Source organism: Balaenoptera musculus, chromosome 13 (genome assembly GCF_009873245.2).
Source record: "Balaenoptera musculus isolate JJ_BM4_2016_0621 chromosome 13, mBalMus1.pri.v3, whole genome shotgun sequence".
Classification (NCBI taxonomy): domain Eukaryota; kingdom Metazoa; phylum Chordata; class Mammalia; order Artiodactyla; family Balaenopteridae; genus Balaenoptera; species Balaenoptera musculus.
The window spans coordinates 31,930,360-31,958,350 of NC_045797.1; the positions used below are offsets into that span (position 1 = coordinate 31,930,360).

The 27,991-nt window shown below is 37.5% G+C and overlaps 2 protein-coding genes across 6 annotated transcripts in view; one reads left to right on the forward strand and one right to left on the reverse strand.

Moving 5' to 3' along the window:
* The window catches only part of APLF (aprataxin and PNKP like factor), a 92,434-nt gene extending 75,482 nt beyond the window's left edge, over window positions 1-16,952 (reverse strand). For 4 of the 5 annotated variants that reach the window (XM_036872972.1, XM_036872974.1, XM_036872971.1 and 1 more), the window contains exons 1-2: window positions 16,636-16,944; window positions 2,161-2,232 (exon numbers count right to left, since the gene is read on the reverse strand). In XM_036872972.1, the coding sequence (XP_036728867.1) occupies window positions 2,161-2,232; window positions 16,636-16,731 (168 nt within the window). In that variant the 5' untranslated portion in view covers window positions 16,732-16,944. Of the gene's footprint in view, window positions 1-2,160; window positions 2,233-16,635 lie in introns of all 5 variants that reach the window. The other variant, XM_036872970.1, reaches the window with a different exon arrangement.
* Window positions 16,953-17,177: 225 nt separating this feature from the next.
* Window positions 17,178-23,107, forward strand: FBXO48 (F-box protein 48). The gene is made up of 5 exons (XM_036872358.1): window positions 17,178-17,268; window positions 17,414-17,620; window positions 17,994-18,118; window positions 19,806-20,147; window positions 21,163-23,107. Exons 4-5 carry the CDS (start codon window positions 19,842-19,844, stop codon window positions 21,322-21,324), a joined length of 468 nt encoding a protein of 155 aa, XP_036728253.1. The 5' UTR covers window positions 17,178-17,268; window positions 17,414-17,620; window positions 17,994-18,118; window positions 19,806-19,841; the 3' UTR covers window positions 21,325-23,107.
* Window positions 23,108-27,991: the final 4,884 nt, after the last annotated feature.

A 27,991-nucleotide genomic window follows, 5' to 3' on the forward strand; every position in this document is an offset into this window, starting at 1 on the left:
TCTTCACTGTTGTACTACATTTCATTAAATGAATATATCACAATATATTTATTGATTTTACTGTTGGTGGAAATTTATGTTGCTTCTAGTGTTTTGCTATCATATAAACAATTTTGCTCTTCAGGCTCTTGTACATATCTATTGGTACAAGTGTGTACCAATACACTTGTATACACACACTTGTGTGTGCGTGAGGTCTGCTTTCAGGGAATACAAGCCTTCATCTTTAGGAAATAGCGTCAAGCTACTTTCCAAAGTGGCTGCACCATCTAAGCTCCCACCCACAGCTCATAACTATTCCACTTGTTCTACCGCTCCCCCAACACTTGACATTGTTAGACTTTTCATTTTTGCCAATCTGTTGGGTGTGGAATCGTATCTCATTGTGGTTTCATTTATTTCTCCATCTAATAAGAAGGCTGAGCACCTGCTTTTCATGTTTACTAGCCAGTCAGGTTTCCAGTTCTGCAATGTGCCACTCAAATCTTCAGCCCATTTTTCTATTGGATTATCTTCTTCTCATTGACTGAAAGCATTTGCTATAAATTTTGGATATCATTCCTTTGTCAATTATATGTGTTTTAAGTATCTTCTCCCCGTTGTACTTTTCATTTTCATTATAGTGTCTTTTGATCAGCAGAGGTTCTTAATTTTAATGTAATTGGCTTTTTTCCAGTCTTTCTTTTACAGTTTCTGCTTTTTATATCTTATTTAAAAACCTTTCCCTACTCTAAGGTCATAAAGGTTTTATCCTACGTTATCTTCTAACAGTTTTACAGTTTTGACTTTCACATTAATCTATCTGGAATTGATTTTTGTGTATGGTTTGAGGTAGGGGTCTAATTATTTTTTTTATTTTTTTGCCCAAACAAACAACAAACCGTCCCAGTACCATTTATTGATGAAAAGTTCTCTTCTCCATTGATATGCAATGCCAGCTATGGCCCAAATCAAATTCCTACATACAAAAGCCTGAATCTAAGATTGTTTTCAGTTCTAAAGTTCTACTCAACTGAAGGCACTAAAACGTCTTGTGAAGATAAGTTGAAACAATTAGTTTTAACTTCAAGAATTTTTTTTAAAGAAGAGAACATGGCAAAAGAATCCTGACTTGGAAAATGTGATGAAAATAAAAAAATACTGCAGAGGGTTCAAAGAACCTGAGTTCTAATTCTCATTTAACAACTTGCTGACTATGTAGAATTAGACATTCTAAGTTGTCAAAAATAATAGTACCAAGAAAAGGGTAAAAACACCTTTTTCCCATGTGTATACGGTCACATACTAAAAGTTCATAAAATTATACTAAATAACATTTAAAAGATAAATATAAACAAAGGTATAGTTTAAATAAAATGTTACCCTCTTAAATTTTAGTTTTAAAAGTCTATAATCTAATGTGGAATTTTTGCTCTAACTTCTAATTTTGTATCTACCACAGTTTGGTGCTCAAAAGACACTTGTTGACTTATATCAACACAATCTAATTAAAGACCAAGCAAGGTAAAGAATGTTTTCTAAAAGGTGTCTTCTTTGATTGAACATTGTTAAACACCCATACAGAAATCTGACCCACTTCATAAAGGATAAAGTTTAACCTGAAGAAAGAATTTTCCATTAATAAAATCACCTTTAAGTATATTTATTTTATATTATCGATACTCTTTTAAATAGTCACAGAAGTTCAAAATACACCTGAATACTTTTCATCCAAGTATAGACCTGACTCCAATTAAGCATCTCTATTAAGCCAATTTGGAAAATACTCTAGGTACAGAAATCTATTGAAACAAGCCTATAACACTTAAGTGACTTTGGTTGCTAACCCATCCTCCAAAAGCCAACCATTACACAGTTATGGACTTTCTTATAGAATCTTATTTGTAATACCTACTCATGAACAAAATCATAACGTACACATGAACTGGTAGTCACCTTTCATTAAGATTCTAACTACATAAATGTAGCACTGCCCCACGGGAAAAAAAAGTAGCTTAAATAGTTTAGATCTTTATCTCCCAATTATCTTCTGGCAATAAGAAAAACATATTACGACATTAATTCCCTATTTTCATAACCTTAAAAATAAGCCCCTCCAATCAGGAGCTGGAAACACGTGAGAGAGAAAATGTTAAAATAAATCATTAATAACATATTTACCGGTTTGATTCGAAGCTGACCACCCACCACTTCAAGAATGGCATGTCTTCTGGACACTCTCTTATCTGTTATCTACAGGAGAAAAAAAATTAAAATTTCAAACACAGCCACCTCCCTAAAAAACAATAACAACAACAACAAACCCCACAGCAATGTTTATGAAATTAGTAGGCTAGATATGAAATCTATTATTCATTCAACAACTGTATATTGAAATGACTGTCCTCACTGAACAAATCACGAAACAACTCAGAGATTAAGGGACCTGCCCAAAGTCACAGAAAAATAAACAGTGAAGCAGAGACTCAAGGTTGGAAACTAACAGATCCCAAAACCTTTCACGATGGTTTCCATTCAAGACAGACATTTAGTGGGGATTCTTATCAATAAAATTCATAAAATGAGAAAAAAATCTATATAATATGTACTTATCAGGAAGCATTCCAAATACAGATAAGATACAGTATGTTATAATGACAGAAGGTCTCAAAAAGCAGCAGTCTGGTAAATGTAAAAGGTAAGACTACAAGCTTTGGGGTCAAGCAGACCCAGGTCAGGCAGACCTGCATTTGAGCTCAGGGCCATTAGCAGTAGTTAAGAGAACAGGAAGGTAGGAGAGGGAGCAGTGAAAACCAAGTATTTACAGTCAAGAAAAAATTTTTAAATATATATTTGCTTCCTGTTTTGAGCCAACACTGTTCTACTTACTCCCACCATCACTTCTGCAAACCAAAGTTTAAAAATTGGGGACTTCCCTGGTGGCGCAGTGGATAAGACTCCACGCTCCCAATGCAGGGGGCCTGGGTTCGATCCCTGGTCAGGGAACTAGATCCCATATACATGGCGCAACTAAGAGTTCACATGCCACAACTAAGGAGCCCGCCTGCCATAACTAAGACCTGGTGCAACCAAATAAATAAATAAATATTTAAAAAATAATAATAATAAAATAAATTGTAACCTTCACTTCTGCACTTTCTATCTCCCCTCTCCACAATTTAAAAAAAAAAAAAATCGCTTGCACTTTCAATGTTGAAATTGCCAATCAAGCCTTCCCTGCATGGCTATTAACAGAACAGTTAAGATTACCTTTGTAATTTGTGACTTTACGTAATGAAAACATTTTAATCACCAATTTTACTTAGCACCATAATTATCCGGCCTATCTCTTCATTACCTTAGTATCTATCACTTCATCTCTGACCTTATCCACATCAGGACCAAAATTATCAGTAAAAGCAGACTGTAGCAAAGCCTAAATTCAAGTAAACCCATTAGTTCTACAAAAACTTGCAAAAATATGAAACTTCCAGGAATCAGTACTCATTTTTTTAGCCAAAGACTAATTCCACACTTAAGGCTGTGACTATATAAAAACAGTAACATCAAGCATCGCAGTGGAAAAAATTCCACATAGTGAATATTCCACACAGCTACAGTTGATTTTTAGAACATTTTCTAAAATAAAGTATCTTAAAGGTAGCCTATTTAAAATATATCCACTATTAGCCACAATGGCTATTTCAGAAAATTAAATATAAACTAGTAGCCTATTCAATCAGAAAAGAGAGGATAGAAATTTGGAGGTTCCTATATTCTTCCCATAATGTGCCTTAGTCGGCCCAAAACAGCAGTTCTCTAATAATCCACTTTACCATTTGCACAGATTTTATCATTTGCATAGAACTTTCACTTAAATATTGAGCTTCACCCTAATACTGTCATAGCTATTATTCACATTTCACATATTTGGAAGCTGAAAGTCCAGAGAATTTAAGTTGCTTGTGTAGGTAACTCTTCAAGCAGGTGGGACTCCAAATCCATACTTATTAACAAAAATAAATACCTGAGAAAAACAGTCATATATTACTCTATGCCTACAGGTAATCGTTCAGAAGTAGTTTCAAGAACTGCAAATTATTCTGTGGTGAGGAATAAGAAGTTTCTATTTATAACTTGGAGAGTAATAGCTCATTGTTAACTTCAATAATACAAATTGATTTTCTAACCGACAGAGTAAGAAACTGTCCAATATAAAACCATGACATATAAGGATGGTTCCTGTAATAGTCCAGCTTGGGTTTCTTTCTTTTTCAAACCATATTTTTGCAGGAAGCAATAATATAAAAGTATAATGTGACCTCTAGCGGACACATGTTTCTACAACAATGTAATTTCATCGCAAGCTGTGCGTTTCTATAGCACCCACAAAAGTGTTTTAAAGAGTCTTTGAAATTAACATCATTCAGGCATTTAGCTATACCTGTCCCTTTTAAACCACACCTCTAAATAATGAGTAAGTTACAAAATAATAATTTATGCTTTTTCAATGGAAAGTTTAGAGATTTAACAAATTATCATTAAAGCTTATTTGAATTTCAGGATGTGGATGGTGAGAAGCGGGTAAGGTCACAAACAGATCCTAAAGATCTGATGACCTGCTTTATGTAACAGCAATCACTGCTCCTTGTGCAGAGTAAATATTCATACATTCTTATTACCATACTAACTGTAATGGCAATTATTTATCAAGACCAAGGCACTGCTCTATATTTATCACATATATCTTTTTTCATCTTCACAAAACCTGTGGAAGATACTACTATCTTTATTTTTCAGGTGAGAAATGGAAGTGCAGAGAAGTTAAGCAACTACTTAAACTACTTAAAGTTACACAGCCAATAAGCAGCAGGACCAGGATTTGTGATTCTAAAGACATCTTTGCTCTTGGTACTGTACTGCTTCCCTCATTATCATTATGTAAAATATCATTTTTAGATGATTTAACATCAGCTTGAGTGTCTGAACTAAAACATACTAAAAAACTGGAAATAAGGAAGAATGGCTATTTATTAAGCAAATAGACATTCTAAGAAAACTCAAGCCCTAAATAAAGCTCTAAGAGGCCTTCAGGCTTTCACATGGTCCTGTTTATTCTAAGATCACACCCAAGTCTAATGAGATGAGTTATCTGAATTCCCAGTTGTCTATTCACAGCAGATAATAAAGTGCATAGGGTTTAGCAGTCAGTGCATTAACAATGATGTTGGTCTGCAGGTGGAAAGAAAAAGGCTGTAGAAAAACAAAGAAACATAAAGACTCAAAGGAGTACACTGGCTAGAGACTACTGGGAGTAGGACGAACGGCATAACATCCTTCTAAAGGAACTAAAGGCTTATCTGAGTTAACTTATTGATTACCAAGAGTCACCAGGTTTAAACAAAAACTTCATTTGAAAGTCAGACATTTCGCATCTTAGAAAACCATAAAAGTAGATAAAATAGAGGAATTCCAGTGTCCTACCAAATAATTGTAGCCACCTAACTTCTAATCACACCACACATCCTCCAAAAAATCAGAGATCAACAAATACAGCAAATAAAACCACCTATTTTCCACATCTAAAGCACAACTAGGAGACAGATTACCACTAACTTTAATTTACATGTAAGAGGGGAAAGAAATGCCAAATGCGGATGAAGCTTCAGGATCTATGCTGGAACAGAATTTAAGTGGCAATTCGGAGGAAGAGAGAAGACAGGGAGCGAGAACCACAAAAAAGTCACCCCTTGAGTGGGAAATCCTGAAAATGCATCCCACATCCAAGAGTTCAGAGATCCAGCAAAATTGAAAATAATTTGGGCATCAATATGAATAATAATGATAATGGAATATAACACACTCAATACAAAATAATCCATGAGTTCATACTGAACTCAAGAAAGGGGCTGGGGTCAGGGCTGGGAGAAGAAGCCTTTCTTTATAAAAGAATGACAGCTAACATAGAAGAAATGATGGAATGAGGAAATCACAATTTTGTAACTACTAACATTAATTGACTCAGTAAAGTATCAATGGATGTTAATTTTCAGGTGAAAGCTTGATGGGAAGCAGAATACTCCTGAAGTCTCAAAGCATCACTCACAGATTACTCACAAAAAGAATAGCATCTTCTCTGGAGAAGTCTGATAGACACCACCTTCCGCAAGTGATCACATTTATAACCACCAACAACAGGACAAAGAGAGAGAGACCTGGGCCTCCTGACATGCTGCTCTGAGTTCATATCACCGATGGAATGTTCTTGCCCAAAGTGTTTAACCTGAATTAATTATGTGGAAACAATCAGACAAATCAAAATCCTGGGCGTTCTATGAAACAACTGGCCTGGACTGCTAAACGCATTAATGCCATGAAAGACAGCTCTAGATTAAAGAAGATAATATATATTTGATTGGATCCTAAATTTTTTTAATGCTGAAAAGGGCATTATTTGAAAGTTGGGTAAAACTGAATATGGAATATTAAAATTTACTGCACAATTACAAATTTCTCGAGTATAATTTATATAACTTACATATATAATGTATATAGAAATGTCCTTGTTTTTAGGTGATACATGTTGGCATATTTAGGGATGAAGTGCCATAACGCATGCAATGTACTTTCAAATGAGTTCAGGAGAAAGAGAAAAAAAAATGTATATGTATATATATATATATATATATATATATATATATATATATTTATACATATGAGAGATAGATAAAGAAAAAGTAAATGTGACAAAATGTTAACCATTAACTAACCTAAGTTAAGGATACATAGGTGTTAGTTGTACTAGTCTTTCAACTTTTCTGCAGGTCTGCAATCTTTCAAAATGAAAAGCTGAGGCAAAAATAGTTAAAATTTCAAAAATGTTGGTACATTTTTGGTTGGTACTAAAAGGGTTATCAACAGGTAATAGAAAATGTAGTGTACACGATTGCTAAATAACGTGATAATTGAAGTGTGATTTAATTTACACCTGTTCCAGTGAAATTAATAACCCTCTATTTTCTATATGCTCTTTGTATTTTCTACATTTCTATATGCTGTTTTAAAAAATTTCTTTGATTTAGACTAAGCACCACAAACTGGTAGCCAACACACCACAAATCACTCAGACAGTATCTTTTTTAATTTTTACTTTGAAGAGTGTATGTACCCTCCACCTCCCCAGAGTGCCCAGCACTCCCTATAATCTTCCACTTAGCCCGCTTCACTCTGTTGCATACCTGGCCTCTGCAGGCACGTGAATTTGTAACTCATGATTTAAACTACACCTATACTTTTTAGATGCTAATTCTTCACACATGACACTGCGCACCAGATGCTACTAGTTGCTTAATCAATATCTATTCATTTCTTCTTTCATACTACTATTACTTCAATTTTGTTTAGGGTAACAATGTACCCAGTTAAAAACATCCAAATGCCCAGAATTCCTCATAGCTATGGATGGCCGAGACACAATTCTAGCCAAGCACATAAGAAAGAGTGTGTATTAACCATGTTTTCCAGTTTCTGTATCTGATGCTTTGATAGCTAAAACTTTCCTGACTAGGGAAAGACTACCCCTCCCAGGGTTACTGATTCTAAGAAACAGTAAATGACTCACCAGCAAGTGCACCTTTCATATGCAAATGAACCCATCCAAAGCCACACCCCCAATGATGGCTTTACCTAGTTCTTACACTGCCCTAACCACCCTAGGACTAGGCATCAGACAACTAGGGGTGGCCCCTAAAGCCCAGAGCCCCATAAAATTATTCAAACTAGATCATCCTCTGTTTACCCTGCCTTGCCCATTCACTCCAAAGAGAACCACAATAAAGACTTTCCTGCAGTTCCCCTAGCTCTCTCTGCCTTCCACCAACCTTGTGTGGCCCTGTGTGGCATGGTGTGTCCTTACTTCTCTCCGGAACTATGAGTAATTAGTTTTTCAACAATAATCATCTCCTGGTCCATTGGCCTCACCATACCTAACAAAACAATAAGACTACATTTCAAAATATAGTGGAGCTTCTGGGAAGATTAGTGTCTCCCTGATAAAAAGGAACAGGCTCAACTGGCCTGCACCTTTTTCCCTCTGCCTTTCTCTTTTTCTTCCTGCTTATGTGTAACACCTCAAGGTACAGCAGCCATCTTATGAGGACAGAGGCGAAAGCAATACGCAAAGGATGACCAAGGAGAAGCACAGAAAAGCCTGTTCCTTGAGCAGCTGCACCCGCCCTGGACTGACTGCCCAAGATTCTGTTACAGAAGAAAAGTTAATTTGATTAAGCTGCTGTTTGTCACATTTCTGTTACTTGCAGCCGAAGCAATTATGGTTAACGCACACTACTCTAACAACTGTTATTATTGATACTGGACACTAATAGCAAATTCGTTTATGCTCAGCCAGTGAGAGAAGGAATATTAGAAAACAGAAAAGCTAACTAAATTAAGCATTCAAATACAAGAACATTTAACATTAAAAGAACTGCACAGCATACAGCAGGAGCTTAGAAAAGAAATTCTGAAGGATACACAGGCTGAAGAATTACGCTGAAATCACTCCAATCTCTTGTTAGCAACAGCTAAAATGACAGTAATTTTTCGCCAGATACTATAGAAAAAACCCTTTTTACTTGAATTCTTCAGACTGTGTCTTGAATGGGGACAGGGATCTCTGTTTTTATATGACTTTTGTATTAATACAATGTGGATCCCTTATCTTTAATTTTCTGGCTTTGAATTGGATATTTCATGTATTATGACACATGTACAAGTTTTCTCCATTTTTAAGACATGGAGTTTGTGGTAGAAGAAAAGACATGAAAACATAAAAGAACTGTTTGTGATTTGTTTGCCAAATATTTATTTTTGGCATTTACTGAAGTCAAACAAAATGAAGATTTTCTTATGCTATCAGCAGAAATGTTTAGATATTTTGAACCAAGGTCTCTGACCTATTTGTTTATTATGTCCAAAATCCTAAAAGTAAAAAACAAACCTGAATAAAGTAAAAGTAGAAAAGCTACTGGACCTTTCATTTCATTTTTGTCCATACATAATATTTACTGAAAAACCAACATCAGTTAATTTTTCTGACAATGTTTTCCTAGAGAAATTTCTGAATATCACAGACAGGAATAATATACCTCATGAATTCAGTGTTCCCATTTAGCCTGGTTCCTATAAATGGAAAAACAGAGAAGAGGAAAAATTTGTTTTTTTCAGAATAAGCTATATAACAAACCACAGGCTAAGATAATAAAAATTTTCTTGTACAATACTTTGTTATCACATAAGATTATCTGGTTTGCTCTATCAACAACAGACAAATTCAAACTTTCATAGTAGAGAAAAATAGAAAATTATCTGCTATGGGATTTAAGCCTGTATTATGAGAAAAAGCCTAAACCTAAAGAAGCATGGGATCTATTTTAGGCATAATTTCCATAAAATTCTTTCCCCAAACTTATATTTTGTGGCAAGTAAGCAAAATCTAAAATTAAGACCTGAAAATCACAGCAAGATCCTTTTTGACCCACCTCCTAGAGAAATGGAAATAAAAACAAAAATAAACAAATGGGACCTAATGAAACTTAAAAGCTTTTGCACAGCAAAGGAAACCATAAACAAGACCAAAAGACAACCCTCAGGATGGGAGATAATATTTGCAAATGAAGCAACTAACAAAGGATTAATCTCCAAAACATACAAGCAACTCACGCAGCTCAATATCAAAAAAACAAACAACCCAATCCAAAAATGGGCAAAAGACCTAAATAGACATTTCTCCAAAGAAGATATACAGATTGCCAACAAACACATGAAAGAATGCTCAACATCATTAATCATTAGAGAAATGCAAATCAAAACTACAATGAGATATCATCTCACACAGGTCAGAATGGCCATCATCAAAAAAATCTAGAAACAATAAATGCTGGAGAGGGTGTGGAGAAAAGGGAACCCTCTTGCACTGTTGGTGGGAATGTAAATTGATACAGCCACTATGGAGAACAGTATGGAGGTTCCTTAAAAAACTAAAAATAGAACTATCATACGATCCAGCAATCCCACTACTGGGCATATACCCTGAGAAAACCATAATTCAAAAAGAGTTATGTACCACAATGTTCATTACAGCTCTATTTACAATAGCCAGGACATGGAAGCAACCTAAGTGTCCATCAACAGATGAATGGATAAAGAAGATGTGGCACATATATACAATGGAATATTACTCAGCCATAAAAAGGAATGAAACTGAGTTATTTGTAGTGAAGTGGATGGACCTAGAGACTGTCATACAGAGTGAAGTAAGTCAGAAAGAGAAAAACAAATACTGTATGCTAACACATATATATGGAATCTAAAAAAAATTAAAAAGGAAAATGGTCAGAAGAACCTAGGGGCAAGACGGGAATAAAGATGCAGACCTACTAGAGAATGGACTTGAGGATACGGGGAGGGGGAAGGGTAAGCTAGGACAAAGTGAGAGAGTGGCATGGACATATATACACTACCAAATGTAAAATAGATAGCTAGTGGGAAGCAGCCACATAGCACAGGGAGATCAGCTCGGTGCTTTGTGACCACCTAGAGGGGTGGGATGGGGAGGGTGGGAGGGAGGGAGACGCAAGAGGGAGGAGATATGGGGACATATGTATATGTATAACTGATTCACTTTGTTATAAAGCAGAAACTGACACACCACTGTAAAGCAATTACACTCTAATAAAGATGTTAAAAAAAATAAAAAATAAAAAAGATAAAAATAAAATTAAGACCTGAATTGAAGAGAGACTGGTTACTGTAAACCAGTTGGCAAACCATAAACTTTTCTTACCTAGAGTGATCCCCAGTATTGGGTCCTTCCCACACTCCAAAGCTCAGACATCAACACTAAGGCTGCCATGATATTAGATGATAAGTAGACCTTATTTCTCAACAGAGCAAAAGCTAGTTGATACAAGATGTTTAATATCATCCCACGTGGAATGTACCAAAGTGCAACTGCTGATACTAAGAAAAGACAAGTTTGAGGAAGTGGACTTGATTTTGGCCAGAGGCTCTCTAGGCAGACTCCAATTTATGCATGATCTCTCTTTATAATATACTTTCTCACATGAGTAATGGTGTAAATAAGAGGTAGGTTACCAGGCTACCTGACAGACACCCATGTAATCCACAATACTAATGAAATATGGATCATTTAGACTTTTAAAAGTAAAATCCAATACTTTCTGAGCTCCTTCTTCAAGGTTGCCAAATTGTTAGCCAGTATGATGAAACTGTGCTGACTCACTGCCATTGAAATTTCAACTCACTCAATCCGTTTGGCTTGCAATTCTGCTTGCACAGTGAATGCTATAGAAATGTGACCTCATCTTTAATATATTATGACAGAGGCAACATAGTGAGTAAAAATATAAGCACAGCTTAGTAAGATAAAACTGGGTCTAAATCCCCACTTGGGACTTTGGTAAATGAAGCTTTCTAAATACATAAGTACAGGTCAGCAGACATTTCTTAAAGACCTATTCTGTGCCAAGCATTCCACTTAGTGTGTCCAAAAGTGGTTTTCAAATCTAGTTTCTCGTATTCACATTAAGTGGTACCCGGGAGATGGCAATTCAAAGAATTAAATTTGAAAATACATATGAAAAGCAATTTACTACACACCTGCTAGAATGGCCAAAATCTAAAACACTGACAACACCAAATGCTGACAAGGATGTGGAAGAACAGGAACTCTTATCCACTGACAGTGGGAATGAAAAATGGTACAGCCACTTTGGAAGACAGTTGGCAGTTTCTTACAACACTTAACACACTCTTGCCATACTATCCAGCAATTGTACTCCTTATTATTTACCCAAAAGAACTGAAAACTTATGTTCACACAAAAACCTACACATGGATGTTTACAGCAGCTTTATTCATAATTGCCAAAATGTGCAAGTAACCTAGATATCCTTCAGTAGACAAATGGATAAACTGTGGAACATCCAGACTGTGGAATATTACTCATCACTAAAAAAACAGGAAAAGACATGGAAGAACCTTAAATACATACTACTGAATGAAAAGAAGCCAATCTGAAAAAAAGTCTACATATACATACTGTATGATTCCAACTATATGATACTCTGGAAAAGGTAAAACTATGCAGATGGTTAAAAAGTTCAGTAGTTGCTAGGGGTTGCAGGGGAGAGGGAAGATGAACAGACAGAACACTGAGATTTTTAGGGCAGTGTTCTGTAACACTACAATGGTGGATACATGTCATTTACACAGTTGCCAAAACCGACAGAATGTACACCAAGAGTGAACCCTAGTGTAAACTGTGGGCTTTGGGTGATAATGACATGCCAATACAGGTTCATCAAATATACCACTGTGGTCGGGGATGTTGATAGAGGAGGTTTTATTTTTAATAAAAATAAAAAGCCTATTTTTAAAAAAGAAAGAAAACTAGTACATGTTGTAAAAGCAATGTCTGTAAAAGTTAAACAGAATCACTGATGTAATGTGATCATCCCACAAGTCTACTCAACGTTTATCCAATTATCCAATGTGCCTTACACTTTCCAACCTTAGAGCCTTAAATCATTCATTTAGCCTTAAGGGCCCTTCCCTTCCTATCTACTCTCGACCTATCAAAATTCCAACTGTTCTAACACTTTAAAGTCAGCTCAATATGTCAGTGAGTTCACGAAGCCTTCTCTGACCCCTCATCTTAATTGTGGGTTCCTTCCTACACCTCTCTGTATCACGTCACACCCTTCTGTTTGGCTCAAGGTATTGAAACAAAACTTTTAATGTGACCTTTTAAAAATCAGAGGTTATATCTAAAAATCTAAATTTCTTATTACTTTTGAGAAAAATGATATGACACTTACTAGGTAGGAATGGGGGTGAGTAGCAGAAACTGCATTACGCAGTCCTCTCCTTGTGGCCTCCTCAACACTGAGGCAGTTGTCATTTACGACACCGCTGTCATCTATCAGTGTGTCCCTGTGTTATTTTTCTTACTCTCTCCCACTTCACTCACTGGAGGTGCCTGCCTAGCTCCCCTTTCCAGTTACTTGCTTCTATGTCTCTCATACCTACTAACTATAAGTTTCCTGAGAGCAAGGACTTATTTCTCCTTCATTCCTCCCATCTAACTATAGTATATATTCATTAGCTATTTTCTGAATTTACTAATTAGTCAACAAAATAGAAAAAATGCTAACACAATCCACCATGAATGTTGCTCCTTAAGCTTTAGCAGTTGGTAGCACTGCCTCGTTACTTTATTTATATTCACTTCAAAACTCTACGCTCTCCTTTTTACACCTAAGTTGCAAGTAGGCTCTTTATGAGGGTTGGAAGAGTGAGGCTGAGATGCAGAAAAGGAAGAGATCATGTGTTGAAGGCCTACTATGCATCAGGAATTGTACTAGGCTCAATAACTGAGGGCAGGGCAAAGCTAGGAGTGCTTGGCACGTCCCTAGGGACAAACCTTGTCAGACCAGACAGCCGCAGCAGGTGAAGTCTGGCAACAAGTAGGAACAGTGCAGAGTTGCCAGGCCTGGGAGTGCTTCCTTTGTATAAACTTTGTGGGACACTTACAACAGTCTTAGAAGTGGTGAACTGATGCCTGGTGAAGAGTCTGCACTACAGCCCAGGACTATCCCCATCCCCACCTGGGGGCCCTTTCTCTTTTTAATTAGAGCAGTAGCTTCAATTACATCTGCCTTCAGGAAATCGCACTAGATACCTGGTGCTGTCCTATTTCCTTGGAGGAAAATAGATCATAAAGGAATGGGTCCTATAATCCCTGCTATCAAAACAGAATAAGGAAAATTTGAAATCAGAAAGAGTAGTTTTCATTTAAGAGCAAAATCGGATTTAATTAAAGAAAAACCATAAAGCAAATAATTGGGCCTAATGGTATTCTGTTGTTTGAGATGCTGTAAAATCTTTTTTTAAACTAATTTTTTTACTTAAGATAGTTGTAGATTCATGGTTAAAAGATACATTACAGAAAGATCTCTTGTACTGTTTACTGTTTCCCCCAGCAGTAACATCTTGCAAAACTACAGTACAGTATCACAACCAGATATTGATATTGACACAGTCAAGACACAAAACAAATCCCTCATTGTTGTTTTACAGGCATACCCAATTCCCTCCTGCTCCCCTCACCTCTTCGTTAAGCCCTGGCAACCACTAAGTTGGTCCCCATCTTTATAATTTTGTCATTTCAATAACATTATGTAAATTAAATCATACAATATGTGACCTTTGGAATTGTTTGTTTTCACCTAGGATAACTCCCTGGAGATTCATCCTGCTGTAAAACCTTTTAAATGGTGATCAGGAAACAGAATTACAACTTAGTAAAATAAAGACCTTGGGTTCCCTGATGACTTACACTAAAGCAAAGGGAACAAGAAAATGAAATTTCACTGTGCTCTGTTGTCTACAAGTGTTCTCTATAAGGATTTTCCTGCCACTGTAAAGACATGAAGGCATTCCCACGGTCAAACTGTTTTACCACAAAGAATGCTTTACACATTGGTATTATAAACCTAAAGGTTGTGGCCATGAAGGTTCGTGAAACTTGTCTCCAAAAGACATGGCTAGTTAAGAGAGTTCAAAAATCATCCTGATTATAATTAATCACTTCAGATAGATATGAATTTACAATAAACTCCCTGAGTTTACTAAGTCTGCTCTCTCACACACTACAAACAAAACAAAACAAAACAAACCAACCAACTCACTGGAATTGCTGTTGTTTGAAACAGCAGCCCTCAGGTGGAGTTTAAACCACTGCCGAGAAGAAACACCTGTCTGTCAGCTCCAAAATCTTGAGAACCACATGGTAATTTGTTTTTCAAGGTTTTCCTTCCACACATCTAGGATCGTTGGTAACCACTTCTAATAACCTGCCAAACTTGGCAACAGAATCTCATCACTGAATGACTATTCAAAAAGGAAAACCTAAATCCCGACCAGATAACTGACTTTCTATTCCTTACCATTTTTAAAAAGAGAAACCAAATAGGTTCCTCTCGCATTCGCAAGCCTATAACACAAAGATCAAGCTACAAATAATGAATCGGTCTGTGACCCGATGCCAAGTTTATAATACAGAGGCCTAAAATTCATCCATCATTTAACCAGATCCTCAGCACTCTGTGTTAGTGATACAGTATGTTAAGGAAATTAAAACTCATTAGTAATCAGATGTAAGATTTCTCGATGAAGCACATACTCTGTTTCTAACTGAGATAAAGTGAGAAAGAGAGAGAAATAACGGGAGGGAGGGGAGGAGGGAGGAAAAGGGGAAGGAAGGAAGAAAGGAAGGAAAGAAGGGAGGGAGGAAACCTTCATAGGCAGTTCCACCAAACGTTTGTATAGGTTAATAAACTATGAAGAAAAATAACAAACATTTAAGTAAAAACAAAACAAAACAAAACAAAACCCCACAAACAAACCAGCAAGTGAACTTGGAACTTTCTCAATAATCTTACCACATACACATATACATACATACACATACACCCACACCCCTTTAGAACTGACTTCCCCGTCACCACCTTGAACCACCACTCCTTTTCCTGCTTGGAGAGGAGTCCTAAGGCTAATACCTATGGTTCCATTTAGACACTGGAGGTTAACAAGGGTAAAAGAGCACGCTTCTTACTCCCTGGTATTGGCTCACTGACACAGGTGTGTCTGGACAGTCCAAGAGAAAACTGGAGGGCAAGGACCCATTCATCTCTGTGTAACCCACAGTGCTAGGGTCTGCACGACATGCTGCGCAAAGCAGGCACTAAACAAGACATGCTGAATGTTGAGAAAACAATATATATGTATTTAGGGAGAGATCTACAAAATTCCAGAATGGTACAGGCAAGTTTTCTAGCTCCTAAACATCCCAGAGGAAGGATACATAGACCAGTGGCACTCTGCGTCCAAAAGCTTGTGTGTGCCCTTTAAATAACCAATCCATAGCTCAATTTTCTCATGTGAACAATGAAGATAATAAGAGCACCTAACTCGTAGGGTTTGGAAAGGATTAAGAAGTTGGTACAGGTAAAGTCCTTACATCAATGCCTGGAATACTACACACTACAGAAGGGTGAGCCACTGTTGCTGAAAAAGGCTACTACAATAAAAGTAAAGCCGACACAGTACCACCGAAGGAGCCAAAGCTTAAAAGAAATTATTCTAGAAAAGCTAAGATCAGAGGTTGGCAAACTTTTTCTGTAAAGGGCCAGAAACTACTGTAAACATTGCGGCTTATCAAGCCAAGAGGCAATATCCCCAACCCTTAGAGCAATTATTCTCCCTGAAACGCTTAATATGGGTTTTTTGTTTACGTTTTACATTTTAAAATTTGAGAACCATTCTTAGTATGTGGGTGCAAACAAAAGCAGGCTGGATTTGGAGCCAGAGCCACAGTTTGCCGACCCCAGGGTAAGAGTATAATGATGATAACCCAAGTCAAGTTGACTGAAAAACGTGCTGCCCCCAAACTTCTAAAATCCAGACAGGCCTGGCCGGCGCGGTGGGGAATCGGGGCAGGACCCCGAGTAGGGCCTCAAGAGCCGGCCAGGATCTCGCGGCTCTCCGGGGCCGCCGAGCCTCCGCCACACTTACTCCCAGCAGCGGCCCGCGGCCGATCACCGTCTCCCCCGGCGCCAGGGCCACCCGGGGGCCGCCGTCCTGCGGCTGTAGTTCGAAGGCCCGGGACATGGCGGCGAGGATTAGACCCCTTCGCGAGGAGCCGGACCCCGCAGCCGTTTCCGCCTTCCATGGACAGGCGCGGGGCCTACGCAGGCCCCCGGAAAACACAGGGGGAGGTGGAGCAAAGACTGCCCCTGAGTGTGACCAGGCCGCAAAGGAGCTGAGGCCCCGGCGCGCGTACAGAGTCCCGCCCCTCCACTCCGACCAGTGACGAACTCAGGGATTTCCCCCCTCACACCACCTCCAAACTATTGTTTAAAAGCCCCGGTTAAACCCCCCCCACCAGCCCTTCTCACCGCCCACCTGGCTCGGTGGACACCGGTCCTTGTAGTCCGTGGCGCCTCCACTTCTCCTCGGTTGTCGAGCTGAGACGCCCTGGGAAAACTACCAATCCCAAGAGGCAATGCGCGCTCCTCTCTGCGCCTGTGCGAAAGACCAGTCAGCAGGGCGGGGCTAGAATGGGCTGGACGTGAGGGACTTGCAGGGGAAGGATTCGAAATCCGGAAGATTTAAATCGCTGAAGGAGAGGTCGCTACGGCACAGTAGGTAGGAGGGTCTTCGCTTCCGGCTGACTTTGGGCGGGTGTGCTCGGGGGCGCGGCCCTGGCGCTAGCACAAACTTCCGCTTAGCCGGCCGGAGCTGTGGTGACAGTTGGTGCTGACGGTTGTTATTGTTGTTATTTACTTGTCAGTGCCCCGTGTGGTTTGGACTCCGGCAAATGCAGTCTGGGCGGGACACGCCAGGAGGTTGGCTCAGAAAGGACGTGGGGCCATTCCTTCCGACCTGCGGGGTCCGCAGGGGATGAGGGCTCCCCGAGAGCCGGGCGTCTGCCCTCCCTTCCGATCCCTGCCTCCGTGTGACACCCGAAAGAGGGGCGATCTCTTACCTAACTAGAGAGGTAATTCAGCAAAGTTTGGTTCAGAAAGAAGAAGGGGCAGAAGAGGATAGGTTTCTAGGCATCCAGGCAAAACTGGACTTGAAAGAAGAAAAATGCCTAGTGGGATTTTAGGAGCCTCACCAAGGCACCCCCATCTGTTAAATTCAAAAGCTTTCATCTGCCTCCTGTGGTATACCTGTAAAGGGAGGACGCATTTTATCCCCAGTGAGATCTTGGGAGAAGTAACAAATGTGCATTTAAATGCACAGTAACTTTTTCCTAATATGAGATAGAGTAGTTTGGTTTTGGTTTATATTGATGGGGCAGGAGGGTGGGGTGACAAAAACTTGACTCATGAACTTTTTTTTACCAGTTTGCTATCTTACTTACCCAGACTCTCAAGAGGAAGTCCTCTGCTGAACTCAGACATTAAAATCCTAACCACCAGAGCTAATTTGGATCATAAACCACCAAATGAATGGGAGCGTCTGTGGTCTTGGCAAGTACAGAAACATATAGGTGAGTAGCACATCTGGAAAGGGGAATTTGTCATTAACTGAGCTAGAAGAAATATTTAGCTGTATCTGAAACCCCTCCTGTGATGCCACCCCTCATTATAAAAGGAAGTGCAAAATGGAATAAACTGATTTTAAGTAAATATGAACTGTCTTTATGTGCCAGAATAGCTCGATGCTTTCAACTGATTTCAGAAGCCTACACCGTGCACCTTAGGTAAATTAGCTGAAACTGGACTTTAAATTTTTAGTCACGTGCTATACCTCGATGAGTTATAAACATTGTTTATAGTTGTTAGTCACTGTTGCTTGATGGCCTCAGTGACTGTTATCTTAATTCATAATTGACTATGCATGTAGTGTAGCTTCAAAAAGCCATTTCTAGGGGCTTCCCTGGTGGCACAGTGGTTGAGAATCTGCCTGCCAATGCAGGGGACACGAGTTCGAGCCCTGGTCTGGGAAGATCCCACATGCCGCGGAGCAACTGGGCCCGTGAGCCACAACTACTGAGCCTGCGCTCTAGAGCCTGTGCTCCGCAACAAGGGAGGCCGCGACAGTGAGAGGCCCACGCACCGCAATGAAGAGTGGCCCCCGCTCGCCACAACTGGAGAAAGCCCTCGCACAGAAACGAAGACCCAACACAGCCAAAAATTAAAAAATTAAAAAATAAAAGCCATTTCTAAAACACTACTCTTATTGAATATTTGAAATTTTGTCAGTATAACCCAGACCTCAACTTCTTGTCTATTTCAGATAGTATTTGTGTCAAATGTGAGCACCTACCCATTAGATATAAGTAGATAAACAATTCTTATATAAACTACTAAAAGTTGATCAGGTTTATGATTAAGTCACAAACTGTAGATGAAGAATTTAACGACAAGGCATTGGTTCCCACAGACAAATATTAATGGGTTAAATAGAATCGAATACTTTTCAAAAGTATTTTCCAGTCAATACTTGGAATCGAATGTGTTCTCACAATATTCATTTCTACTGCTAAAAATAAATTATAGTCTGTGAAGAATCACTTCTCTTTTTTAAGATAATGTTCTTTGGGAGTAAAAAAAAACCCCAAATATTTAGAAACAAACCCATTTACCAAAAATATCTAAAAAGAAGAAAGGAAGTAACATGTGTTGGGTGCCTCCCACGTGCAATACAGATGTGGGGCTAGATGGGTTACACATTATCCCTGTTCATCCTTGCAAGAACACACCCCAGAGAAGCATCATTGGCCCCATCTTACAGACTGAGAAGCTCAAGTCAAGAAAGTTAAAGTTCATTAAATCATACCCAGGGTCTTCCCTGGTGGCGCAGCGGTTGAGAATCTGCCTGCCAATGCAGGGGACACGGGTTCGAGCCCTGGTCTGGGAAGATCCCACATGCCGCGGAGCAACTGGGCCCGTGAGCCACAACTACTGAGCCTGCGCGCCTGGAGCCTGTGCTCCGCAACAAGAGAGGCCGCGATAGTGAGAGGCCCGCACACCGCGATGAAGAGTGGCCCCCACTTGCCACTACTAGAGAAAGCCCTCGCACAGAAACGAAGACCCAACACAGCCATAAATAAATAAATAAATAAATAAATAAATAAATAAAAAAGAAAAATCATACCCAGAAAGTATCTGGCTCAGAGTAGGATCTATAGTCTGATCTAAAGGGAGTGAGTATTTTTAACTTTTGCCTTTTAGGTTACTTATGAGGATAATTCACTAAAACATCAAGCTATGAAGAAAAACTCCAAGAGGAGCCACAGTTCAAGGGTTTCTGACCTAGAATTGAACTCTGAGGATGCTGAGAAGGAAAAAAAAGAGCGTCAAAATAACTTTGTTGAACTGCTGCCTCCAGAAGTTACTTTTAAAATTTTCAGTCAGCTGGACATCTGGAGTTTGTGTAGGGCTTCGGTGACGTGCAGGAGCTGGAATCACACAATAAGACACAGCGATGCCTTGTGGAAACCTCATTGCCTGACTGTGAGAGCTGTATGCCAAAGAGAGATAGATGATGATCTAGAGAGTGGTTATCCCTGGAGGGTAAGTTTAACCTATGGAGTCTGCAGTGTTCTTGACAATATGGTGGTCAGTTTGAGCCCCAGCCTACCTTCTGCTTGGAAGAGGGAGGATTTCATATACAGAATGACATACAGAGTGTGTTGGCTTTGGGAGTTAAAGTTGAATTTTTTTTTTTATATTTGCATTGTCTAGTTTATTTTGAGTCTATAAACTTGATATAAGTCCCTGAATAAGTTATTTATCATTTTATCTAAAGTTAAAATCTTTCCACTAAGTACACAGCACAATTCTTCTTTAAAGTGAGCTGAAAATTATTATTATACAGACCCAATAAATGCAATATATAATACTTAATACACAGTAACTGTCATTAATAATTTTTTTGCCATAACGGCTTTTGAAGAGTTGTATCACTTTTTTTTTTAATCAGTCATCAATTTTATACACATCACTGTATACATGTCAATCCCAATCGCCCAATTCAGCACACCCCATCCCCACCCCACCGCAGTTTTCCCCCCTTGGTGTCCATACGTTTGTTCTCTACATCTGTGTCTCAACTTCTGCCCTGCAACCCGGTTCATCTGTACCATTTTTCCAGGTTCCACATACATGCGTTAATATACGATATTTGTTTTTCTCTTTCTGACTTACTTCACTCTGTATGACAGTCTCTAGATCCATCCACGTCTCAACAAATGACTCAATTTCGTTCCTCTTTATGGCTGAGTAAGTTGAATTTTATTATTCTTTTCCTGCAAACCACACTATCTCCCATCCATCCTTTTACATTTTGGGGGCATTTACCTCTGTTAACCACAGTAGCTACTTCATTTCACTCTGCTTTATCCAAAACCCCCGGCAGACTCTGTGACTCACTCTGTTCTGTACACACACACGCACTTATTGGTATATGTGTATATCGATGTAAATACTTAATCTTTTCAGCCCTCTCAATCAGCTTCTCTAGTTTCAAACAAACTCACTCACCAACCACTGACTACCTTCTTTAACAATGGTGGTTTACCTCTTTCAGGTAATACTACTGAGGAATTACCAGAAGAGTAAAGTGAAACATGAATGGCTAAGTGGCAGATATAGCAACATATGTTCTCCTATCAGCCTACCAGAAAAAATCATGTACCCAATGGATGCAGACACATGGGGGGAAATTCTAGAAGCAGAACTGGAAAGATAAGCAGAAAAATCACACACAGATCTCCTAACTTTGAGAGTTTAAAACTAAAATGACTCTTAGTTTATAAAAGGTATATCTTTAGCCGTCCATATTTTTGTTTGCCTTTTTACTATTTAACATTTAAAAGAAAACTAAGTAGAAAATATTATAAACATAAAGCTTTGATTTTATTTTGCACTTTAGTAAAAAGTACGTTTCTGGTTTTATTGTAATGTGGAAAAATCATGAAATGCTATTTATATAAAAATACTATACTGATAGAGTGATTTCAAAATGTATTGTTTCATGTATTTGTGTTAGTCTGTTGCAGTACTTTAATGACAAGAGAGTTTGATTGGTATTTTCTGCTTAATGATAATTTGAAAATGCAGGAAACCATTTGAAGAAACTGACTTAGAGATTTATTAATTAGTAGACATAACTAGGCTCATGGGGAGACTCCCTAAATGAAATTAATAGCAATATGTTTAAATGTATAATAAACTTATACTTCAATAACTTTAAAATTTCCATTTCAGTGGAATGAGATTGAATTGTCAAACATTGAAACCATTTTGTGTTAAACTTGTGGTTTAATTTAAAATGAATCTGACCAGAGGGCTAAAACTTGTGAGATTAAGATTCCAGTTACTTGCCTACAAACCTAGAATTGCTCTCAGGGACTGAAAATATATGGAAAGTTTTCAGCACACATAATGGCCATCAGAACCTCCACACTATTTTTCTTGGTGAAACTTACATTCTTTCTGACAGCCTTATAGCACCATCTAGTGTACTCCTTGTAGATAACCAAGACAAAGGACCAGCTCCTTTCTGTTTTCTCCACATTGAAGAGAAAGAAAAATATTATTTTCGAGAAACCTGTATACTTTGTTGAAGTTTAGAGCTTTATAGGCGTCTTTAACTTTTATTCTCTTTCTTAAAAGTAGATGATATAATATTCACAGTTCCAAATTCTTCATTCCGAATCTGTGATCAGCACCATAGATAAAGTGTCTACAAAACCTTTTAGTTAGCATGGGATTTTCTTAAATGGTGCTCTATAGCATGAAAAAATGAGTCCAGGAAATCGGTATTTCCCGAATAGGCAAATATCAGGAAGATGCCCCACTCTATACAAATTCCCTTTGTTGGATCAAGTAGATGATGATTGATTGTCTCCTACTGTCTTCTTGGGGTTGGAAGGGGCCTTGAAGATCGGGCAGTCCAATCCCTGGGACTATTCAGTCATCCCTGCTATAGGAATGTTCTTCTTCTCACCCACCATTAATTCTTTTCTTGGCAAATTCTTTAGTAAAATATATCATCCTGACCTGGAAACCATCTCAAACTTCTACCATTCTGGATTAAGTGACCCTCTTAAGGTTCCCATAGTTCTTTGCACATACTGTTCTCAAAGCTGCATACTACATTAAATTGTGTTTTATTTGTCTATCTATCTCCCCTTTTAGGCTGTGAGCTTCTTAATAGCAGGGTCCATTTATTTATTTTTGTGTTCCCAAACCTGGAACATAGTAGGTACTCCATAAAGATTTGTTAAATTATTTCTATATTATTTATTTTAATCCTACCCAGAATGTAAAATAAAAATAATTTAACATATTGTTAGTGGATAAGATTGTATTGAAATGCAATGTACAACTCATAAGATATATGGGATGCTTAATATTAATGCTAATATATGAAGAATTATTCTTGTTTTCTCAAAAGCTGTAAGAGAAAAATAGGAAAAGTTGAAACATTTTTTTAAATTCTTTGAATAAACACTTGCAAATAAACTTCACCCGAAAGTTTCACTTATTTTTCATTATTGGGTCACCCCAATCAGTCTTAAGTATTATTTTGTTATATAAATAATCTTTAGTTCGGTTTTTGTTTTAGTATTATACCACTAAAATAATTCTCTGTATAATAAGTTATAAACTATGATCACAGTCTACACTGAAAGGAAAGTTTTGGAACTTAATGACATTTACAGAATGGGCTTAGAATGAATTGTACATTTATCAGACCAAGCCATTAGCATCTGAGGACATGTGTGGGTGGAGTAGAATGAAAGGAAGGAGTGCTTTCACTCAGAGATAAATAACATGTTACATATACACAGTTTGTAAAAAGAGGCAAGGTTATTGGGGATAGAGGATTAAAGAATTTCCAATGTTGTATAATGTTTGATCAGCTCAAGACCTAGTTTCTTTGTTTGTTTGTTTGTTTTTAGAAACCTTTCTTTAGTTGCTTCTAGTTTATAACCCAATCTTAAACCAGGATAATCACTAATAAAATCTATGGGAATATAAACTTTAGATCTTAGAATAGTCATGTATAGAAGCCTAATTTGAAAAATATACCCCTAACCACTTTAATTTCATCTTTGCTTTGACTTTACATGATATCTTCTCTCCAAAACTTCCAGTGCCCTAATAATATTAACAAAAATAAGATGAGTAGTAACACTAGGAAATGGCTTGGGAAGAATATATAAGATGGAAGATCACACATTTTTATTTAAAGTAGAGTTGAAAGAACAAAACCATCAAATGGATGAAATTAGGTCAACAATGGACAAAGTTGATTAATTACAATAGCCAACATTTACTGAATGCCTACTCTGCCCCAAGCATTGTGCTTATGTGGGGGGTACTCTAACTCTATATCCATTTTATGCATGAGGGAACTGAAAATTAGAGAATGATCTTATCTGTCTAGTTCAACCCCACTCCTCAGCACCTATAAGAGTAATACATAGTAGGTGCTCATTAAATTTTTATTTTGAACAAATTAAAAACTAATCTGAGAACAAGTAACTCAAATGATAGAGCCAAGACTGTTCCTTCAACTTTTTATTTTGAAAGATTTCAAACCCACAGAAAAGTAAAAATACATGAGAAAAAACTCTTACATGTAACCTTCACCTAGATATACCAGTTGTTAACGTTTCCACATTTATTTTATTATTTATTTTTGCTGAAACATTTGAAAATAAGTTGCAGACATGATACTTCACTCCTAAATACTTCAGCATGCATCTCCTAAGAATAAGTACAGTCTCCTAAGTACAATTTCATTAGCACATCTTTTTTTATATTAATTCAATAATATCATCTAATTTACAATCCCTATTTAAATTTACCCAATGGTTCCAAAAATATCTTTTATAGATTTTTTTTCCCCAATTCAAAATCCAGACAAGGTTTACATATGCATATCATTTTTTATGTTCCTTTAACCTCTTTTAACCAGAAGCATCTCCCTGCCCTTTGATTTTGTTTTTTCAGGATATTGTGTTTTTTTTGTTTTTTTTTTAAGAATTCAGGCTGGTTATCTTATAGAATGTTCTGTAATTGATTTGTCTTATTGTCCCTTCATGATCTGATTAAGGTAAAACACATTCAGCAATTAGACTACATAGGTGATGTAACATACTTCTTATTGTACTACATTAAGAAGCACATAATGTCCGATCACTTTACAATGTGAGAGGGTAATCTGATCATTTGCTTGAGATGATAATCACCAAATCTCTCTATTTAAAGGGTTATTTTTTCCCTGGAGCTAAGATTTCTTTTTTCAACAACACATTTCTAGATTATTCCCCCATGGCTACCCTATGCTAAATACTTTACAATTTCATCTTCACAATTAATTAGACTTTTAAAGAGCATAGGAAATCATCACCAAGTTCTTTGCCAGGTAATCTAAAATATAAATATAAAAAGAAAATGAAAACCCACTATTTAAACACAGATCTCTTTGATTTCAGAGACCAAGCTTTTAACCACTAGAGTATAGTGTCTTTTATAAATTCAGCACTTTGTTCTTATGTTGAGACAACATGACAGACTAAGACTAACACGAAACATCTCCCATTACAAGTATAAAGAGAATCTATGGGAAATTAATATTAAATATATAGAACTTACATTTCTACTAATGGCAGAACAGATAATTCTGACAAGATATCCTACTCAGGACAACTCAAAAACCTGGGGGGCGGGGAATTAATCTATTTGAAGGTATCCCAGAGCTAATAAGATAGAAAGGAAATATTGGACCAGTTTCTGGGGAAAGAAAGAGAACCAAAGAGGTAAGTCAGTAATTGAGGTTACTCTTGCCATGAAGCATTTGCCAATTTCTGCAGGAGCAGCTGAGAGATTAAATAGATTTTGAAAGCCTGCAAGGCTACGAGGACAATGAGCAGAATCTAGGACTCACTAAGAGGAGGGGAACCAGTAACCCCTCTCCTTAGTAATCCACCTTCTTGTGGTTTGGGACCCAGAAGGACAGCATCCTAGGAATGGAAGTGACCTGGAAGTACATAGTACCTCACAGGAAAACCATGCACCTTCAAAACATCTCAACCTCTGAAACTGGAATGAGAGGATCCCAGAAGAATAATGCCCTAGACACCTGGCAGAAGCAAAAAAAAAAAAAAAAAAAAAGTCCTCCCTGGAGAAACATATCAACATTTTAGGCTTTATATTATCTCTACAAGCATTTTAAAAAATCAGTGTCCGATGTGCATACACACACACACACACACACACACACACACACACACATGAGGAGACATTATAATGAATAAAATCAAATAGAAAAGACCCACAGTTGGAATTATCAGATGAAGTCTCCAAAATAACAAAGCTTGAGGTAACCAATGACATAAAGAGCAAGTTGAGAATTTCATCAGAGAAATAAAAATAATAAAAAGAGCCAAATGGGAATTATACAACTAAAAACCAAAATAACATGCTAAGAAAGCAATAGATGGATTTAACAGCAGATTAAGCACAGCTAAGAGAGGAGAAAGTATTAATGAATCTGAAGATAAGTACAAAGAAAATATCCAGAATGAGGCAAAGAGAAAAAAAGGATGAAAAATACAGAAAAGAGAATAGTGGAAAAACATTTATAATGAAGTGAGAAGCTCTATACATGTGTAATTAGAGTTCAAAAAGACAAGGAGAGATAGAATGAGGTAGAAGCAATTTTGAAGCAATGACAGCTAAGAATTTCCCCAAATTTTTGAAAGACCTTAAGTCACAGATTCAAGAAGCCATACAGTCTGCAAACATGGTAAATAAAAGATACACCCTCCCCTTAAGCTAAATATGCTGAAAAGTAAAGACAAAGAGAAAAATGAAAGCAGTCAAAGAAAATGGACAAACTACCATTGGCTGAACAATAATTGAATGATTTCTTCTTAACAAGAACAAAAGGTTGTTATCTTCAAAAAGCTTTCCAAAAAAGAAAAGTACCAACTGAGAATTCCGTACCCAGAGGAAATACTTTTCAAGAAGAAAAGTGAAGCAAAGACATGCTCAGGAAAACAAAAACTGGGAGACTTCTTCATGAATGGACTTGAACTAAAGTATATATTGAAAAGGTAAAAAGAATATGTTCCCAGACTTAATCTGGTTGGAATACAGGAACGAATAGAAAGCAAGAAAAGTGGTAAATATGTGGACAAATCTCAATGAATGCCAAGTATAAGGCAATAATAAAATCTGCAATGGAAAGACAAAGATATTAGACTGGATTTTTTTTTTAACTGTGTTACCAAACTGAACTTGGGTCTGCTTGCCTGATGCACAGCAAAGCCAATTTACTGACACGAGGTTGTGGTGAAAGAAAATACAGCATTTATTTCAGGTGCCAAGCAAGGAGTACAGGCAGCTCATGCTCAAAAGGCCCAAACTCCCTGATGCCTTTCTGGGAAGCATTTTTAAAGGCAACATTTGGGGTTGAGGGTTGCAGGATGCATGAATTTCTTCTGATTCGTTTGTGGTGGGGTAACAGGGTGGTTTTCAGAAATCTTAATCATCAACTTTCTGGTTCCAACCAGTCTGGAGTACTATCCTCCACCTGAGTGAGGGAGGGGAGACTTAGTTCCTGAAGAACAACTTAAAGATATCCATATCTATCAGATTTTGTAGCTATCTAAATATCTACAATATCTGATAGATTATGATATCTGATATCTGATAGATTATGATATCTATCATATCCTTTGAGAAGGAACTAGGACTTTGTTTTATTGCTGAATTATTGTCATTGCTTTTCTTGTTTAACTGTTTTTCCTTTGTTTCTGCATTCCCTCACTTCCCTAATTAGTAACTGCCTGTGCCTGCTCTTTGGAACTCAGGGAAGGCCTAGGAGACTAAAGTTTTTTTTCTACAAACAAGAAACAGAGGACACAGAGGGGCTTTTTTACCCAGGAGGGCTCCAAAGTGTCCTGCTCAGTTTCATTCCCCTTTTCTTTGGCACTCCTCAATCTTGAGGGGAACAGGTGTGGGACAAGAAAGGGGGTAAAGTTTTGTATAGAGAAGTTAATCATAAACTCAGCTGAGGAACTCAGTTTTAGGGAGACTTGTTTCCAACTATATGCATTTTACAAGAGACACATCAAAACTTAAGGATATAAAAAAGTGTTAAGTAGAAGGATGGAAAATTATATGCTATGCAAACACTGACAAAAGAAAAAAGTTGATGTATCTAACTAATATCAGTCAAATTAAACTTTAAGGAAAAATATATAACTGGAGTATTTTTTACAAAACTATACAATTATAAAAAACACAATTCACCATGAAGATTAAATCTTTTCTATTTGTATGAATTTAATAATACAGCATGAAAATATAGAAATAAAAATTAACTACAAGAACAA

Bases quoted from the DNA above. Each gene is read 5' to 3' on its own strand.
- FBXO48 (XM_036872358.1), top strand. From the start codon at position 19,842: ATGAAGAAAAACTCCAAGAGGAGCCACAGTTCAAGGGTTTCTGACCTA. The intron at 20,148-21,162 runs GTAAGTTTAACC...TACCTCTTTCAG, and splicing joins AGAGTGGTTATCCCTGGAGG to GTAATACTACTGAGGAATTA.